The following is a 20,465-nucleotide window of genomic DNA, read 5'->3' as shown; positions in this document are numbered from 1 at the left end:
TTACAGGTTTAAACCAGTTTCTGATCACTTCAACTGGTTTATGTGTAACTTCTGTCCTGAGCCTTAGAGTCTAACTTTGCAAATGTGACTTTCAGTTGTAGACCATTTCCTTGCTGTTTGACGTGGCTAAAACCAATATCTATCTCTCAGCAGGAAGAGACGCTGCAAATTTTGACTCCTGGGGCTAAATTGCTGTGCTCTTTAGCCGCAACCTGGGTTAAGCTAATTGACGACTGGCTTTAAATATAACTCCTGATCAATCAGATTCATTGATTTATTTTTTCCCCTTTACCAAGTGTTAACCAGCTTCCAGCATGGCTACCTCCTCAAGAATTGCAAGCACATCTATTGTGTAATAAAATTGATGGGATATTTTGACACCTATATAATCTTATCAGCATGTTAGGGGAGGAAGAAGTCTCCTATATTTGTATGAATGTTTGGCAACAGAAGAAAAAACCCACACACAACAACAAAAGATGATCCGTTTTCTTTGGATGCCTTTGAAAGAGGCTTAGCTTAGAGACAGACTAGAAAAAGGCTATTGATTTTGTTTGACCTCCAAACAGACTGCGGTCAGTATGATATTTTCCCTGTTGGAAATGGTGCAGGACTCTGAATTTCAGTGTCAGCATTTGTATTGTATCTGTGCATCAGAGCTTTTGCTTATTCTTCAGTTAATATCAAGTTATAAGGAAAAGTAACATTGGAATATGCTTTCAGCATGCTTTTTTTATTTTCTCTTTTCTATTCATGTTGACCAAATTGCCAGGTAAATAGTACCTACGCTGAGACACAATAACATTGAAAGATCCCATCCACTGAGTCCAAATGCATGTTAGCTGGCTGGGCCATGAAAGTGAGTGACATTTTTGTAATTCCCATTTTGCTTTTTTCCAGTGCCATGCCAGGCTCCTTTTCAAGCTATTAATTTCTCTTCTGCACCAGTGCCCATCATGACACCTGGTGTTAGGAAAGGCACTGTTTATTTACTGATCAAGAAGATGCAACCCTGCTGCAATCTTCATTTTTTTCCCTTCAGCAGAAAGCCTTGCTAGTGTTTGGCCATATGGCAGATTTTGTATATTTTCCCCTCTCTCTCCCTTCTTTGATTATCCCCTTCCAGTATACAATAACAAACACTCTAAGGAGTACTTCCCTGGTCTTACTATACTCCCCTTGAGATTCTCTGCCTTTAAATAGGAAAGCCTTCCTAATTTGCACTTAGTATTCTGCAATTAAACCTAGCATTCTATTTTACACTTCTTTGGAACCCTGTGAAAATACAATTAACATTATACTTGATAAATAATTATATAACTACTAGATCTTTTAATAAAACATCTAATGGAAATCAACATATTTGTTCCTTCACAACAGTCTAGGGAGAGGGAGCAGTTTGGAGGAATGGAAGTACATCAGAAACTTCAGTATTGCAACAGATTATTAAACGTGGGAGGGTTTTGGTCTGCAGTGTTTAGATTTAAATGGCAGGTGCATTTTTTCAGGTCACAAGTTCTTGAATGTCAAGTTTGTCATGTACATCCAACTCTGCAGAGTCTACCATTACGTTCTTGCACCATAATGTAACACAGTACTTTACATGCATGTTATTTTTGATTTAGTTACTTTCTCTGAACTCAATGGCAGCAGTGAGATGCCTCAGTTTGCTCATTTTTAGCATGAGATGCAAAAAGTAAACAGGTCCAAATTTGATCAGACTGTTGGCAGAGGATTTATGATTCTGAAGTCTTGCCATTCCTAGGATCCCCATCAATCTCAGGAGTTTGGGCCTGTGTGTCAGTGCCAGTGGACAAGCATTCAAATCATTTTTTTAAGACCTATCCTGTGTAGGTGAGTAGGTTGCATAGCTTGGTTTCTGCTAGCCTGGACACTTAAACTACCAGTTCATGGAGCTGATATGGAAGTGTAAAATAGCTTGTAGTATAACTGCCTGCAACTTATTTGGTCTGCTGACAATTATATAATATCATTTTCCAACTTAAATTCCCAGAGTGTAATAGCCTTCTGTCTCCCTAAAACATAATGAATGATGGAATACGTATCCACCTAATCCATGCCAAGCCAGGCTGAGATTACAACCTGTGTGGTGTATGTAACTATAGTGACTCCTCAGAGAAAGGCTTTAGAGATCCCAGAGAAACTGTTGTTTTTAGCCCCAACCTAAACTTTATTTTTTCATACTTCACAATATTCAGTGACATTAACCTGATTCATTTGCAAACAACTTCACAAACACCTCTGGTAATTGTGAAGGAGAGAGAAAAGGTTAGCTGTAGCTATGCTGAACCCTTCCACAGAAATGAAAGAAAGTATCCAATAGCAAGAGATTATGACAGTTGATGAATAGTTCTAAAAAATGTGAGTTTTCCCAAACCTGTAAGTCTTTGCTGAATTAAACAGAATAAGCCCCCAGATTCCAAGCAATGAGGAGTCAGCTGTGTTGGTCACATTTTCAGACTGCCACAGTTGCACAAGAAAATTTTTTGTGTGCACCTGTGTCTGTAAATGGCTATTTATATCTAAAATCAGGGTAATGGCGTATTTAACTGCCCAATAAGAACATGTTAAATCTTCAAGCATAGTTTCCAAGGTCTGCTTGGAAATTAGGCTCCATAGGTTTACAACATGCTGTCATATGTGAGATTGGAAACATAGGCAAATAAGTGCCTGAATTTCTTAAATTCAGTTCTACCAGCTGAACTTCTGATTTGCCTATGTTTATGCAGCTCATAGTAATTTTGTTCATTGTCCAGTTCTGTTCATTTCTTTGCTGATAATCAGGTAAAACATTCTTTTAATTGGTGGCACCGGGAAAAGGAAGCCATGGATTCACAATCTGTTCTTGGACAAATTAATTTATGTACTTTTTACTATAGGGATGTTCTGAGGCTTTATTAATTAATGCACAGAAAAACCTTTAAGATTCTTGAATGACAAAAGATGTGTCAGTACAAAGTATTGTAGGATTTGCTGAAACACCCATGTGAAATATTACCATATTGCTATAGCCTTTCACAAGGCCTCTACAGTACCTCATAATTGTAAAATATGGGTAAAAAGATGTTCTGTTCTTCTAAATCAAAGGTTGTGTTTTGAATGCCTATAAGCCATTTCTGTCAGCTGGGTGCCAAAATAACCCTTTGAATCTCAGAGGTAATTGTACTTCTTAATTAGCTGGAGAAAAAAACCCGCAGCCTGAGATCTTGCTATATAAATTATAATTAACCCCTTGGCACTGGAAGTTGAGATTTCCTGCCCCCTAATCGCTAATGCAAAATGCATTAGCAGCACTTAACGTCAAGCACTCTAGACCACCAGTGCCAAGGGGTCAGCTTGCTACCCAATAAATACTGCTGGCACTCGGAAGTCCAGTAAGAAAATGGGAAAGAAGCTGTGGAAACCTGAGGGAAATGCTGAAGACAGGATTTGAGGATGTTTGACCTGCTGCAAATGCCACAGCAGGAAGGACAACACAGAAAAAACACGGTGAGGAGATGCAAGCAGGGGGAGCGGCATTTCATGGACAGCAGTTTTTGTTAGCTGACATGGCTGGTTGAGCCGCCTTGAGAATGGCTCTCAGAACTCACAATTCATACACCTCCAGGGAAATAATTGTCTGCTGCCGAGAAGGAGAACTCGCCAGACACACTTGGCTGTGCCTGTTGTATACAGAGGCGCACTTTCAGCAGAGGTTTGGCCACCCACTGCTACCATTCACTGGCATCCTGCCTTTTTGTCTCCTTTTAATTCCTGAATATTTGGGGATGAATTTTAACTGTTCAAATTGGAATTGGGTCTGAACTAGAACATGAGGTGGAGTGGGGAGATACTGGAGATGGAGGGGATAAATACTCCCAAATAACCTCTGAAACCTTGAGTTGCCCCTCATCCCAGTTGCATTTTAACCCTCCATTCTTGGTGTCAAATCCACCCCAACTCCCCAAGAACCTTTGCTCAGCTCACCATTCCCTGTGCTCCCTTCTCAAAGAGTGGGGGAGGTCTGACAGTCTGCTGTCCCTATCTGGTGAGTCTTCTGATTTAGGGTAAACTGCTGGATAGTCTGTTTTGTATTTTAGCATCTCTGTCTCTTTTTTTTTTAGGAGTCAGTCGTAATAGTTATAGCTGTTCTGATTTCATTGTACCTGGTTTATCAGCTCCCCTGGGAGTTTCAGTTGGAAGAGCTATTGTATACTGAAACTCTTCTTGGGTAGTGATTTTTGGCAGAGATTGCCTGCCGTGTTTCAACCCCAGAGGCAGTTGAATTTCAGCACTTGCCAAAGTGATCTTGGTATAAATGCTCTGTAAAGCCTTTTGGGATCCCAGAAAAAGCACTTAAAAATATGCAATGTTAATCCCAAAGGGCTAGTTCTTGCTCTATCCTCTGCAGGTCCAGAAGATCATGTCCTTGCAGAACTTGTGCATTTCTACTGTGGTTAAAGGCAGGATGGGATTGTAATTCATAGTCTTAGGCCAGGTACAGACATTACGCTTTTATCAGTGTAAGTGACTGGAAATCAGTCTATACCCATAACAGGACAGAAGTTCAGCACATACAGATACAGGTTTAAAAATGGTGGAACCTGGTCTAAGATTTACACCCCCACCAATGTGAATGTGTGTTCTGTTGATACCAATCTAAACTACCCCACTTACAGAAAACCACATAGCTTAAATCAATTCTGCCTTGGGCTTTTTGAATGCTTGTACCAAGCCTTCTGATGCTTGTACCAAGTGCTTGTACCAGCACTTATTCTTTGAATACAGAATTAAAATTATTGAGGTAAAATTATTTTTAAAATGTACCCTGTCAGAAGTTTACTGTCCTGTGTAGGACGCTTTTTTTTTGCCCTGACTGGTCTCAGTAATGAAATAACTACTCTTTAAACTTCCCATATTATAAAAATTCTGTAGAAGATAGTCAGATAATCTTTAACTTTGCCCTGTAAATAAATCACAAGTGGGAAACAGGAGAAATATGATTAATCTTAAAACAGTTTTAATTTGGAGCCACTGGTTAGTGATTAATACATCACTAAAATGTATTAATTATAATAATACTTTACTGTATGGTGCTATAAGGCAGAGTTAAGGCTGTTTAGTTGCCTGCTTTATTATTACTGTTTTTAACACATTTAATAGAGTTCAACCATATCCAATAAAGTGACATTTTTAAAGAAGTTGCGTAAAACTGTAAAATTGAAGGACCTGATTTAACTGAAAATACCCAGGACATTCCAAATTTGTAAGTCTCTGGTCAGAATCAGCCGGGTGCTTCAAGAGAACAATTCTTGCTGCTTTCCCCTTTCATTCTTTATCTTTGTAAATGGATAGAAAGCACAGGCACATTATAGTTTTTGTTACCTGAAAATTATTCTACCATGTCTAGCCCTTCACCACTTTCACTTTAGTAATAGATTATCCCTTATACAGCAGCTGTGAGTCTCAGCAGTGTGAAGGTTAAAGATCAAGGCCAAATGTATTTTAGTTTACTTTCACATCCATTTGTCATAACAAAAGCTGTTTTTAATTTTAAAAAAGTGGAAAAATCCTCCCCATGTTCAGCTCTTGCTGAATCAGATTATGTTACCGCCTTTTCTTCCCGGAGTTCCAGAGCCACAAGAATCCTGTTGAAGATACAGTAGCATACTGCGACTTTATTTTCAACATACTTCTTACTTGCTGGAAAAAAATGTTACAATGAGCCCCTTTGAGAAAATGTACAAATACACACATATTCCCATCTGTAAAATTAATCATCATAATTTCAACTTTTATTGGAGGGCACAGAGTAATAAAACCTGCACACCATACAGAGAAAATAACATCTATTTCTATCAGACACAGTTTGTAGTCCTAATTTAACCAGTGCTTTAAATACTCAACAGATTTCTTCTGATTGGCTTCAGCTTGGAGCACTCACAAACACAACAGACAGACCTGGATGGGCTAACTTTTGGAGTATGTTAAACCATCTTGGTGTTGACACAGGGCTAGATTTATGTGTTTGCAACTCCTCAGTAAGAGGATATAGTGGCGCTAACATCCCACCTATTTCATTGCTGGGGATGAGAAACCAACCAGCAAACTTCCAAAGATAGATGAGTAAAGCAGTTCGTAGTAAATATGATCTGACTTTGGCCACAACTAAAAACCAACTTGAAGATGATGCGTACAGTTCACATAATTGTTGTTTCCTTGTTTTTTTTGTTTTTTTTTTTGTGTACATCATTATTTTTTCATTTCAGATGGGACTGGAAACAAGAGTCAGAATAACTTGATCATGATTATTTTGGTGCCAAATCTAAAGGTCTCGCATTCTATCTTTACTGTTGCAACTAGACTTTTCATGAGTATGGATGAATAAAGGCATTGAGGTTTGGCCCTTTCATTTTAGTTTTAGGTGCTTTTTCAAGCATAACAGAACTACTCAACCTTTTGAATTTTATCACGGATTCTAGACTCTGAACCTGGATGTTTTTCAAACAGTTTTTCTGCCTTTGTAAAAATACTGTCCACTTGAGCTGCATTGTGGAGAGTGAAGAGTAGAGACATCAAAAAACCCTGTTGAAGCGGAGGAATTTCAGTTTTAAATGCTCATGTTCTTTTTTCCAGGTCTACTTTCAATTCAAAGAAATTTGCAGGTGATCAAGTTCAGTTCAGAGTTTGCTCATCTTTACTTGCCACCCAGACATGTTTTTAAAGCAAGTGGCTCCTGTCCTTGAAACAAATTTACCAGCTCTTACTTAGATACATTTACTTAGTATAATTTTAAAGAATGCCAGGTGTATTTTTTATTTAGTTTATAGTGAACTAAATTAGGTACAAAATAACAGCATAACTGATGACAGTTTGCACCCTGGGCAGCATATACATACTTGATAGAGTATGCACCTTGAGGTGCTAGAATGGAAGTAGGGAAGTTTAAGGCTCTGGTAGAGCAAGGGCAGGAAACAGCTGCAAGGGGAAGTCACCACCCATAGCCTGGTTAACAACCCCCTGACACCACAACAGCTGCAGTTCTATATGGTGAGCAAGGATCCAAAGCCTTTAATTTGGCAGCAGCTTCAGGGAAGGGTAACCCTGGCTGTTGGCAAAAACATCTGACACCCCTTTCAGCAGTGGTATCTCCTGCATTGTAGCCCCCATTGTCCACCCTGTTACGCTAATGACAACTTCTGCAAGATTTCAGAGGCAATTCCCCACTGGCCATCCCTGTTATGGTGCATATGAGCCTTTGCAAAATGGGTGCAAAATGCCACACAATCAGAATGGCAATGTTTTACATTCACTTTGCCATGGATAAAATGTCACAGGATTCAAGACAGTGGAGAATTGAGTCAGTAGCAAATGTCTGAAAATCTGAGTGCTATCCTCAAAAAATGCTTTTTAAAGTTGGACCGAATCCTAAATGACTTATTCAGTATTTGCGCTGTTCTTACTTCAGCAAAATTATTGAGAAGATGTCCTGTTTGACTGGTTTAAAGTTTTAAAATTTAGTCCATTATGTCTATGTTCCGCAGAGGACTTGGAGCAAGATCCTGTTCTATCTGTTTGGCATGTAAGTGGACTTGGATGCCCATAAGCACATTTCTTTTCCACCCTATTTAAGTCCCTGAAAATCCATTAATGCATCTTCTTTTATAACAGTCTCTCATGTTACCCTTGAGATTGAGTAAAAAATGAAGGAGGGTACCCACCCACCTTTTGTATTAACAGTTTTTCAGGGACTTGAGCAGGGTAGAATAAGATCACACTTAGGTGCCTAAATCCACTTATGTGCCTACTGGATACAATAGAAACTGGCCCTTTCGAATGGTGTTGATTTAACAGGGGGTAGTTCATCCAGCTGAAGGTCTGTGTCATCTTTTGGAAGATGTGTGAAGCATTTCTGAAAAGAATGTGTATCTTTGACATCTAATTTGTAGACTTATTCTAGGGTGTGGAGGTGCTCTCTCTCTCATAGGACACTGAGCCAGACTTGTCCCTAGTATAGGACCATAGTTGTTCAGTAGAGCTGCAACAGATTAATCTAATCCCTTGTTCATGATGTAATGTTCTCCTTGTGTTGATGCATGCACTTTTGCGCTAATATTCTATTATGTTTCAGCCCAAGAAGTTGAGAATGTAGTGAGAGTTGAAGACGTTTGTGGTAGGATGTTAGTCACATTACCTAATGTACCAAAGACACTTATATATGATGGTGGTGGTGGTATGCTAACCTGACTAATAAAATAGAACATCTCTTGTTAGAGACCATATTCTTCTTGACAGTCCTTTTCATAAAACATCTTACCCTTAGATATGGCCCTTTGAGGACAGGTTATTATAAAATACACTTAGTGAGGGCATCTACATGTGTGCTTAAGTGTGGAGATGACTAATTAGCTCCACAGAAAAGCCTCACCATTTACATGTGCAGCACTATTAGGTCAGAGTAAAGTAATTAGCTCTTCTGTAGGATAGCACTGGACAACACAAGTACTTTCCTATGGCAGAGTTATTTACTTTGCTGCAGAGCACATATAGATGGTGACCGGGGCTGGCTGGGGCACAAAAGTGCTACCGTGCTGGCTAGCCCCACACTGGAGCACCCTCATGTCCCGGCCAGCCCCTCCACAGTGTATTGAGCTGGAGTGGAGCAGCTCCAGGCTGGCAGGCTGACCCCCTCACCAGGTCCCTTGCCAGCTGGGGCTGCACCACCCTGGCTCAATGTGTTGTGGTCCTGGGTGCACGCGCTAGAGTTTATTCAGCTGCACTATCTGCATGTGTAGATGCACCCAGTGATTTCCAGATGACAGTAGCTTAGCGCATATCTTACTTGCTTGTTCAGATGGAAGGCTCCTTTTTACCTCATTTTGGAGAGTTGTTGCCTGAAGTCTCTACTGAAATTAATGAGACTTTCTCACTGTGTAGGATCAGGCTATTATTGCGTTACTGCTTTCAGGGACCTTCCAACAGCATTGGGTTTTCTTGTGAGGTCTCCTATGCAAATACTGACCATGCTTAACCTTGTTTATGAGAACTAATAAAATTGGAGTGTGTTGTGGATTATCTTTACAGTCATCCTCTGTTCTCACAGGAATTCTGCATTTATATACAGACATGAACATCTGAAATCTACTTCAGAAGTTTAGGATCACTTGTAGCACATTCACCCAGATGCAGGGCTGGGCATCATATTATTGGGAAAAGGATGATGATAAACTGTAGCCCAAACCTTGGAGTTTGATTTTTTTTTTCCAAGATCTTGTGTATTTTTGTCTCTCTGAAGTGGGAGTGAGTGGACACGAGTGGCTCAAATAAGCAGGAATGTACCAAGTAATCCTGCCCTTCGTGTTAACATATATTGCTTAAAGTAATCATTGGGTGTGTCTACATGAGATGTTTACTGTGGAGCTGACTTAATTATGTACACAGTAAAATGTCACCATCTACATCTGTGGTGCTATTAAGTTGGAGTAAATTAATGAACTTTCTTGTAGGATAGTACTGCTAGACACAAGTACTATCCTGTGACAGAGTTATTTACTCTTGCCACAACATGTGTAGATACTGATGGGGCTGGCTGGGGCATGAGGGTGCTTCAGCGTAGGGGCAGCCTGCCAGCTAGCCCCGCCACCCTTGTTCCCCAGCCACTTCTTCTGCAGCACGCTGAACTGGGTCGGAGCAGCCTCAGGCTGGCAGGCTGACCCCTAGGGCCCCCTGCTAGCCAGGGCTGCTCCACCCTGGCTCAATGTGCTGCAGTCCTGGGCACACATTTAAATGCAGCACCCAGCAGCAATTAAGTTGGGCACGAACTGCACCAGAGTTTATTCAGCCACATTAATTTCACTTGTAGACGTGCCCATTATGGGCTAATTGTAGTAAATATTGGCAGAGCTATGTGCCCAGTACTTCTGTCATCCATCAATTTTATACCAGGATAACATAATTGACTTCAGTGGTGCTACTCTTGATTTTCACCAGAGTAAGTGAGAGGAAAATCAGCCTGTATAGGTTTTACCAGCTGAGGTGGTGAATTTTGAGAACTATATGAATCCAAAAGAGTTTTCAGTATGTACATGGCGTAGAGTCTCTCATTTGTTCATAGCCTGCAGGCATTATTTCTCCCCATAGACTTTACATAATTTTGGCATGATTCCCTCTTTATGATGTCATCCATGTGAAGTGCAGACAGGATCATTCTCTCAAATATTGTGTTCCTGTAATAGGATTCAACTTTGGGTGGGGGAGTGAATGGGGGAAAGGGGGAGCCAGCTGTGTTTGAACAGATTTCAACTATTCTAAGCACGGATGTATGTATGAACCATTCCGTAGCTTGTTTGGGGTTTCCATCAGAAGATATGGACTTGCAAAGAAGTAAATCTGATTTCCTATAGCTGTTGTGAGGAAGGGGTAGACATGGTATATGAGGAGTGTGGAAAGTCCACTCCACCTCATCTCCTGGCTTTATATTAACTGAAGGGGAAAGCTGCTTGCCATTTCAGAAATTGAAGTCAATTTTCCCAACCCAGATCTATCTGTAAAAATCATGTCTTCATTAACTGAAACGTGTTTGTGTTCTAAAATTCCTTTTCCTGAATTGGAATCTTGAATTATTACTAACCAGAAAAAAGTGAAACCAAGGCTCAAATCCTGCATCCTACGGGGGAATCCTGTGGATGGAAAATCAGGTTAACAAGCCTATTGAAGCTACATGTGGGCATCTAGGCTGGCTATATGGTACTTTCCCATGCAGGTCCAGGTGCAGAGGTTATAGCCAGGGAGAATGGCTTAGAACATACCCATATTCCTGCCATATCTAGTTGACATATAAGATCTTTGGGGGGAGGGCAGGCAATGTGGCTTGTGCTACTTAGAGCAGCCTTCATACTTTTAAAGCACACAAGTGTCCATGAGTCAGGGAGTGACAAATGTGGCATGAAGCTACTTTTGTCTGCTGGGCTCCATTGCTGATAATTAGAAAATGGATTTTGCAAACCTGTGGAACAGGGTGATCTTATTCCTATGCAAGTCAAAAGCAAGAATACTGTTGGCTTCAGTGAGAGCAGGATTGGGCCTTTTGTGGATACTTAAAGTCAGAGAAACGTATTTGCAAGAACCTAGTCTCTCCTTCATCCCAAGTAGCATTTTCCCCCAAATCACTAAACTCGGTTGTATTTTCTTGACTTATTTTAATGGAACTAGATGAAATTCAGGGTTTTATAATAAAGACAATCCTAGCCTTCAACTTTTCAGTTTCCCCATATATCTTCTTCCTGCCTTTCTGGTTCCCATCCTCCTACTCAAGGGAAATATTTGAAAGATAATTTGGCATATTTTCTTCCACCTTAAAATATCTCCCTGACTTAATGTTTTCTTAGCTGGAAGATAGCTTTGCAACATATATATGTAATCCTTTTCACTTAGACATGTGAGGAATTCCACTTTCTTCCAGTGGGAGTTCTCAGGAAGGGTTAGGTTAAATGGGCCAATAAGGGGAAAGCATGTTGCAGCAGCTTTTACCCTCTAAAGGAATCTTAAAAAAAAAAAAAATTGAGGCCATGTCAGAATATCTAGCTGTCAAAGAATTTAAACAATAATACCTGATGTACAGGCTTGAATGCAGCATTTTCTAAAATATAGATTGCAATCTGTCTATGAGGCACCTAGAGACTAACTGGGTTCAAAGCAATATGTTGGGCAGGGCCAGCTCACTGCAAAGGTACAGCAAGTGACAAGCCTACAATTCTTACCAATTCCCACTGTAAGTCTAGGTAAAATACCCCTTGACATTACGTCCATCTGTTTTTTGATCCATAGAGTATTATTACAGGGATAACTCAAACCTCCCTGATATTTCAGCTTCTCATTTCAGTTCATTTGTTGGTGGTGAGTGAAAATTGTTGCTGCCCCATGTTTGTACATGCAAGCTGATGATCTCGGGTCTGATAGCGCTGGCTGAATCCTCATCACAGAAACCACCACTGTAACTGGCAGTATTTCTAGGGGACCAAAGATGGAATGAACTGCCTTTCAACTTCTTGAAAGGGAAGACCAAATTCTATTCTTAGTTATACCATAGGAAGTCTGGGATACCTCCAGGATATGTTTACATGAGATGTTTACTGCAGGGTTGACTAATTAGCTCCTCTTGAGTCTACACTTGCAGTGCTATTAGGCAGGAGTAAACTAATTAACTCCACAGCAGGTTACTACTTGTATTTACTACTTGCTGCGGACTTTTTTACTCTGCTGCAACACATGTAGATGCTGGAGGGGCTGGCTGAGGCACAAAGGTGCTTCAGTGTGGGGGCTGCCTGCCTCATCCTGCCCCTTCACAGCGAATTGAGCTGGGTTGGAGCAGCCCTGGGCTGGCAGGCTGACCCCCTGGGCCCACAGTCAGCTGGGGCTGCTCCAACCCAGCTCAACATGCTGCATTACCAGGTGTATGTGTAAACAGGATGCCCAGGAAGCAATAAACTCGACTTAATTGCACATATAGATGCGCCCCCAGTGACTTAAGACTACTCCAGTGTAACTAGGAGCAAGTTTCAGGCTGGCTCTTATGGAGAAACATTGAGACACGTGGACAAAACAATATGTGGAAGCTTATGCTATTTTCTTTGTTTTGTATGTGTTATGCTGAAGTTTCCACTGACATTTGTGGAAGCAGGATTGAACTTTATCTGAGATGTCAAGTCCGTGTTTTTCTGACCCCTGGAAGCAATGAAGTACTGTTAAAAGGCAAAAATCCCAACTGTAAATCCATCTGCCTTTAGTATCCTAAATAATGACCTGGGTAGGATCTAGATACAGGACTGGGCAGCATATTATGAAAGTTTTATTTGAATTATTTTTTATAATAGATAACAGTTTTATTTTAGGCAATAACCTTTCAACACCTGAGGAATATATGACCAACAGTTTTATAAAAATGAGTGCATATGCAAGTCTCCTGAGTCCATGAATATGCACCTAACTGTGGTCTTGATTTTCTAATGTGCTGAACAGCCACTAGCTCCCATCAAATTCAAGGAGAGCTGCTACGTGCTCAGCATTTTTTGAAAACCAGGCACCTCATGTAGGCTCCTACCAAAAGATTTATATACCAATATTTTTTAATATCTTGTCCTAAATAAATACATTTAGAGCTTGAGAGATCCTTTGTGATTTTTTGGTGGGCCCTGGTTTTTTGGTGTAAATGCCACTCTTGACATTTTCCCATCCATGCTGCTGCTTTCAGGGCCTGTTTTGGTGCAAATGCAGGGTAATGGAAAGGTACAGGCACAACCTTTTGTGGCCCAAGGAGAGTATAGGAGAGGTAAGTTCCATTTATTTCTAACATTATTATGTTCTTTTATTAGATATTTAAACTTTATTTAAATTCTTTATTTGAAAAAAGGGGCTATCATATTTTAATTAGTAGCAGTGTCAAAGGAGAGCTAGATTAATTATTGGAATTCACTCCATCCAGATGGTTTTAATTTTCACAGCAGGGAACTGGCATCTTTTTAAGGTGATATTTTTCAAATTAAAATCAGCTTGGATATTATTCATACATGTTGCAGTTTGAAGGAGACATGGCGGGTTTTGGTGTTTTTGAGCCTGCAGCTTGTACATAAGTACGCTGTGCCTCAGTAAAATAATCATTTGAATTAAAAAGAATCAGGTTGTGAAACATCAATGTTAGGTCCATCAAATGGGGAACAGATGGCTTAAGGCCCTAGCAATGGGAGAGAAGGTGTTTTCATTATTAGATTGCTTTTCTGCATGCCAGTGACCAAAAGCTATTACCTGATGCTCAACTTCATACTTGGCAGTTTTACCAGAGGCCAAGGACCAAGTGAACATAGAGAATGAATGACTCATACTGTTCTGAGAATGTTTGAGGCTCAGAATTGGCAAGCAATGTTGCATTACCCCATTCTTAGTTGCTCTCTCACTATGTTGAGGACTTAGCTCCAGTGTTGCCTTCCATTTTTCATCCCCATTAGTTCACACATCTGGGCAGAATCCTACTGAGCATCATCCTTGGACATCTCCTTGGAGAAAGGGTTCTCTTTTTAGTGCCGACTTCATGGCCCCTTTTGGCCCAATAACCTGCACTTTGTTTTCCCTTCTCTTTCCTGTATTACACGATTTGTGGTCCTGTGGCACTTCCCTCATTTGGGGGCATGGGTCTCTTATTCTTATGGGTTTATACCTACATTCTCCAGAATACCATTTTCTCCAGTATCTTGTCCATTCCTACTTGTCCTTTTCCTGGGTTAAGTTCCTCTGATGCATCCACCAACTCCTTGGAAGAATAGGCATTGCCTAAGGTTCACAAATTGGTGTTCTGTTTGGGATCCTCCATTTTTACCCCATTAATTGTTCTCCCATTCTTTTTTTTTCCATTTGTTTCCCAGAGTCTGTCAGTTATTGGATTCTGTGTCCCTCTCCTTTGAGGGGGAGGGTATTCAATTGCATTGTTGTCCTCTTCTCAGGTAAGGAGATATGATCATAGTATCCAGTTATCACTACACTACAAAGCCATCCTCCAAGTTCCACTTATGAAATAGGCTGGCTCCTTTCTTAAGCACTTAAATCAATATATAGATTTATATGTATATTTATTTGTGTATAGAATGTATTTGTGTGTGTGTGTACTGGTAGATAATGCATACTTTATCTGACCCTTGATAGTGGTTTAATTTGATGTGATAACCTTTAAACAAATTAAAAATCTAAATAAATGTGAATTCCTATTGAACTTTTGTTAATCATAGAAATAAAACAAAAAATTGCATATCTGAGCTCCAGATGTAAAGTTCCATTGAGGGCCCTTGTGAGTTAATTTTTTTGATACTTTACACTTCTGGAAAGAACCAAAAACAGATTTTACAAGAGACAAAAATATTAACAAGTTTAACTGAAACAAACTCATATGTTTGTCCCCTTGGTAAATTCTTATAATTAATATTTTTGCTGTTAGAGGGTCTTAAAGTCTGAAATATGAATGTAAAAAAGAATGTGACTTTTTGTAGTATAGATTAACTATTCCCCAATGTTTAGGCAAAGCTGGATTTTAGGGTGTACTTAAATGCCTATTTGTGATCTTAATCCACCCTGGTCAAAGCCCTGAAAAAACATTAATGCACTTTTTAAACATACCATCATGTCAGATTTAAGACTATCACAAAAAGCAGCAAATAGGAGAATTACCTGTCCTACCTTTCATTAACTGTTTTCCACAGACTCAAGTAGGGTGGAATTGTCAGCAGCATAACTGAGGGGGCAATCAGGGCAACCTCAGGTGCTGTCTTTTAGGGGGAAAGTGTGCAATTGGCACATCAGAAACCAGCTCTGCTTTGTGCATTGCAGCTGCCCTGGGTGTGGAGCTGCCATTCTGTGCCTCTGCAAAAAGTATGATACTTAGGTGCTTAAATCCATTTAGGTGGAGCAGGATCTGGCCCATAGTTCTTACAGATGTGTGAATTAGCAGTACAGGGTCATGGTTGTATATTCACTGCTGTTTATATATTCTTCCATTATATGTCTGCCAGGTCTGCTTTCTGTTTGAAAACTAGAGATGGGGTATGAACTGAAAGACCAGATCTGAACTCCCTAAACTTTCTGGGAGATGGTTGGGAATCTGAATTTTGATCACACTCTGAATCTGCCCCCTATCTCTGAAACGAGACAAAATGAAAAGCTGAATTAAAACGCAACCAAATTTTGGTTGTGGTGAGGTTGAACTGTAGATCTGGATGAGTTTTAGTTCAGCTCTGCTGATGAACATGGCAGGAGAGTACATTCATTAATTTAAGACTACATAGCAGAAAGCCCCTCTTCCATGGACACTGGACCATGGAAACTCTGCAAACTAACCTGGTGACTCTAACAGAAGTATATGGCATTGTATGGCTAGCTAAGTGCCTCCCTTCCATAGGAAAGTTTAGACTTCCCAACTTGACTGCCAGGCTATCTGTTGGTGGGCTCCTGGGAATGTCAGGGTATGCATAAAGAACTGTTACATTAACCAGCTTCTTCCTGCTGTTGCAGAGACAAAGCATTGGCTTTTGCTTATGACAGGGCTGTCCAACTTCTGGGCAACCAGAGGCCATATACCATGTGGGTCCCAGTCCTAGGGTCTGCATGAGGTATGGGATGCAGACCAAGGAGGCACTTGCTGTGTGGGCAGCTCCTTTCCCACTCTCTCCCAGTGTGCAGGCAGCCCAGCGTGCCCCCTGCCCTGTGCACCATGTTGGTAGCCTGGCTGATCCTCCCTACCTCCAGCACAGGCAGCCCAGCTCCATCCTGCTGCAGATGCAGCACCCTTCTCCTGTGGCCAAGTGCACCACCCACCTGCAGTGTGGGCAACCTGGACACTTTCTTTGTTTTGTGTGTAGCACAGGCACTCTGCCCCCTCTCCCCCACCCACCACCACACCTGCACTATGGGCACTGCAGGCCCTCCCACTGTGCTGCCACAACTCAGGAAAGAGGGCAGGAAGCAGAGGGGGAGCCCAAAGAACACTGCTGCCACAACAGGAGCAATGGCAGGGCAGGTGAGAAATGGTGTCTGGATGGGAGCCCCTGGGCCACACGCAAGGGTCACTTTAGGGGTCCTATGTAGACTTGGGGCTGCCAGTTGGACTGCTCTGGTTTATGGCACGTTGTATAGAGTACTTCTGGTATTTGGGGTATTCTGTCTTGTGGTTGTGTGTGAGGGGCTGAAGCGGCTTGCTTGGGTAAGTGATTGCCTGTGAACTCAGAGGGACTGGATGTGATGGCCCAGGAGGCTCATTCCTGTTTTACGTTCCTGTGTCCTTAGCACAAAACTATGATACTGCTCCTTTATTGGCTGTCGGCAAATTGGTCAAAGCTAAAAGGGGGAATGAAAACTGACCAGAGCATCTTTTGTCCCTCTAGATTAAGGATGTGATTTTTGTGACTGTTGTGGGGAGCTTGCAGTCTCACTGATAATGCTGACCTGTGGCAAAAGACTTCAGTTTTCACCAGGCTGATAATCTAATTCCTAAGGCTGAAATTTGAAGGTGATTTCTGTACCATGTCTATATGCTAATTACATAGCTGTGCTCACGTGAATGAACAGCATGTGTCAGTGTGTGTACAAATTCTCGGTTATATTGGCACTGGTCTGGGGTAACCCCATTGAAGTTAACTTTTAAAAATTTTTTTAAAGATTTACACCTGCTTTACACCTGAGAAGAATTCAACCTATGGTCAAATGTGTGGGTCATTTGTTTGCTTGTTTTTCATTAACAACACTGCATGGTTTGCAGTGTTTGTTCAGTGATTCAGGTGAACATAGGAGGAGAATTCTGGACTTACTTTCCTTGCTCACTTCAAGATTTGATCTTACTGCTCTAGTAAATGCTTTTTTTTTTCCCCTTTACAAGCCCAGCTTCTAGTGGAAACAGACACATTTGGCAGTCAAGTCCGGATCAAAGGGAAAGAGACAGACTTTTACCTTTGCATGAACAGGAAAGGCAAGCTAGTGGGGAAGGTAAGTGTTTCCTATTAATTCATTTGTAACATGAGCGTTACCTTTAGCAGTGACTGCGAAGCCATAATGATGTGTTCCGAACTTTGCCTGTCAAGCCCAAATGAAAAGCAGGACTTGAGAAATGTAGAATTCTTAAAGCAGTCCATCCCTTTACCAGCCCTTCCCTCCCCTAGTCCATAAAATAAAGCTCTGCTCCAACCACTGGGATTTTATTACTGAAGTTTTGGGTATGTACAGGTTTCCATTTTAGAGTTGCATAAATTGACAAAAGATGCATGCATCTCCAAAACAATTGAGCACTTGCCTTACATGCTATAAATCTCTTTTTACCTTGGTGGTAACAAATTTTTTATAGGAACATGCGAAGGAGTTTAGCAGTGTAATGCCTGCTTTAATAACTAGAGTCAGAATATAGCATAGCAAAGCTAATATTGGAATCTGAACATCTTATTAGAGCTGGGCCTCACGGTTCTAGCATTACAGGAATATTTTATTACTTTGGATCTCCTCACAACAGAAGCATGTAACAAATTACAGCACATTCGCACATGTAGCTTAACTTCTTTGCTGAAGTCATATTTTTTATGTATTAACTTGTTTTCGTAACCTACACAGTTTCTTTGTATTGTTGGCATGTCCAAAACTTAATAATCAGGCAGGCAGCTGTTCAAGGAGAAAATGTCACCAAATACCCATAAAAAGCCCCCACCCTCTCCACCACATGGTATTAAAACATTGGCATCCCTGCGGCCATGAAAAAGTGGAGCTGAATTTTGTTTTGAGTCAACAAAGGCGGAGCACTGAAAGCCACATTTCCAAATAGAAACCAGGTGTCAATTGCTCTGATGAAATGTTATTTACTATTGTGGTCCCAAAAAAAGGCACTGATGGGACAAGTGTCTTCATGCAAGGTTTTTTCCTGCAACTTTCAGTTATCCCAGCAGGGGAGCTCAGGAGAATAGGGGCTACTTTGAAGATGAAGACCATTGTTGTCAAAAGCACTCAATACATTTAGCTGCCTCATTTAAGGTGCTGGTGAACAGGATTTTTGAAGTGTTCGGAACTCCATCTGACATCCGTCAGCTACACAAATTCTCAGAACCCTGGAAAACTGCACAGGTCCACTCGTTACAATATTAGCCAAAGACTAGGGCAACCCCACTGCTCTGTCGCAGAGATCCTGTATAATCTTGGGCAAGTACCTTGTGTGGGGCCATATTTTTAAAGGCTCTTAGATACCAAAGTATAAGGATTGGTGCCCAATTAGATTCCTGGAAAACACTGAAGATAAGGAACTGTTCTTTAGGCATCTAGATACTTTTAAAAATCGATCCCTTATTTCTTTTTTACTCCATTCCCCATCCTTAAAATGGGAATAGTAGTATTTCCTACCTCACTTGGCTGTTGTGAGGGTAAATGCATTAAAGTTTGTGAGATGTGGGGAAACCATAGTAATCGGGCCACATCAGTACCTGTGATAGGCAGGGTAAAGTGCCACCATTCCAGTTTGGTAGCATTTATGTAGTCCTTACACCAGTGCAAATCACAGCACAGGGTGCAGGGCAATTCTGGCTAAACCTGATGTGGCATATGTGGACCATCCAGAAAGAAACTTGTAAAGCAGAGGCCACCTGTGAAAACTTAAATTCAAGTCTTTGCAGATCAGTCCCATAATGTGGCTCCATGGGCAAGAGTCAGGACACGTATTTTGCCTGTCATCTTCATGTAGCATGATGGTTCGTTTTCTTTTGATGTGCTTTTTGGGACGTTTAGTTGGCAAACAGTTTATTTAATTTTTTTGCCTTGTAAATATCACATCTGAGCCTTCCCATGCCACTCCAGCAAAGCCCCAGATTGCTGACAAGTTCATAAAACATGCCGACCTGAGCAGGAGGGGGTATTGAACATTCTGTTTGGAAGGAAAATGTTCCAGATGCGTTGCCCATATTAACAGCTTTTCAAGAGCAAAAAAGAAAATAATAGCATGTCTTCTTGATACCAAAGAGTGTGGTTTTAATTAGTATCATAGTTTCAGCTCTTTTTGTGGCAAGAGTTTGAGGGAATGCTTTTTATACCAAATGCTCTAAACAGCTAGTAAACCCCAAGGAAAACATTAGATAAAAAATTGTGCTTGGACTAATGCAAATATTTCAGTCCATTCTGGGGGGAGGAGAGTGAAACCCATAAATTGATCATTTTGTTGTTGCCCCAGCATGCTCACTGGGCAATCGTGAGACCTTGGGGCAAAGCTGATTCTATTTTCCTGCTCGTTTCCGATTGCCTTACACTGCATAATCCCTAACAATACCAACACATGCCATCTGGCTTTGTTCTCCTTCTCAGTCAGTGTTTTTGGATTCTCCCCAGTTGAAAACCTGCTTTGAATTTAGTTCTTTTTGTTTCCCATAATCACCTACAAAGGGTATTACGAATCAGAGCAGGTTGTTGTTATTCTCATTTGGAACTTCTGACGAAAGTAACCATTTCAGAAACTGGGTCTGTTCCCTACCTCGGAGCTAGTTATGTTACAGGCAAACAGATTAATCCTCAGGGTTCAAAAGAGCAGCCTTCATTCTCCTCCTTTTTTTTTTTTTTTTCATCAGGCCTTGCTTATGTCTTTGCCAGCTCCTCTGAGTCAAGGCTTCCAATGGAGCTGTCTCAGGAGCACAAAATCGTGTGTTGCCAGCGTTCCAGTATCTTTCTTGTTTGCTAATGTTTGTGACTTCACAGCTAACATTGGCCAAAGGTCTTAAGAGTGTTATGGGTAGGACTCTAACTCTATTTATTGTCACAGCAGGGGACTTCTGAGGTCAATTGTGTACCATGCGGTGCATATGAAAACTGGAGGGTAGGCAGGTGTTCTATGGGAACCAACTTTTCTGTCTAAGGCAACCTGCATAGGGGAAAAACAAACTGGACTCTGTCCTCTTACTTGCTTTGTGATGTTG

The 20,465-nt window shown here is 40.9% G+C and overlaps 1 protein-coding gene across 1 annotated transcript in view; it reads left to right on the top strand.

Annotated features, from left to right (window-relative positions):
• The window catches only part of FGF18 (fibroblast growth factor 18), a 123,614-nt gene that overhangs the window by 74,446 nt on the left and 28,703 nt on the right, over positions 1-20,465 (top strand). Inside the window, exon 4 of the mRNA XM_006263676.3 lies at positions 17,411-17,517. Within this exon, the coding sequence (XP_006263738.2) occupies positions 17,411-17,517 (107 nt within the window). The remainder of the gene's footprint in view (positions 1-17,410; positions 17,518-20,465) is intronic.

The sequence above is a fragment of the Alligator mississippiensis genome, chromosome 9, assembly GCF_030867095.1.
Source record: "Alligator mississippiensis isolate rAllMis1 chromosome 9, rAllMis1, whole genome shotgun sequence".
Classification (NCBI taxonomy): domain Eukaryota; kingdom Metazoa; phylum Chordata; order Crocodylia; family Alligatoridae; genus Alligator; species Alligator mississippiensis.
The sequence above is the reverse complement of the archived record's forward strand: the minus strand, read 5'-3'. Positions and strand labels throughout refer to the sequence as shown.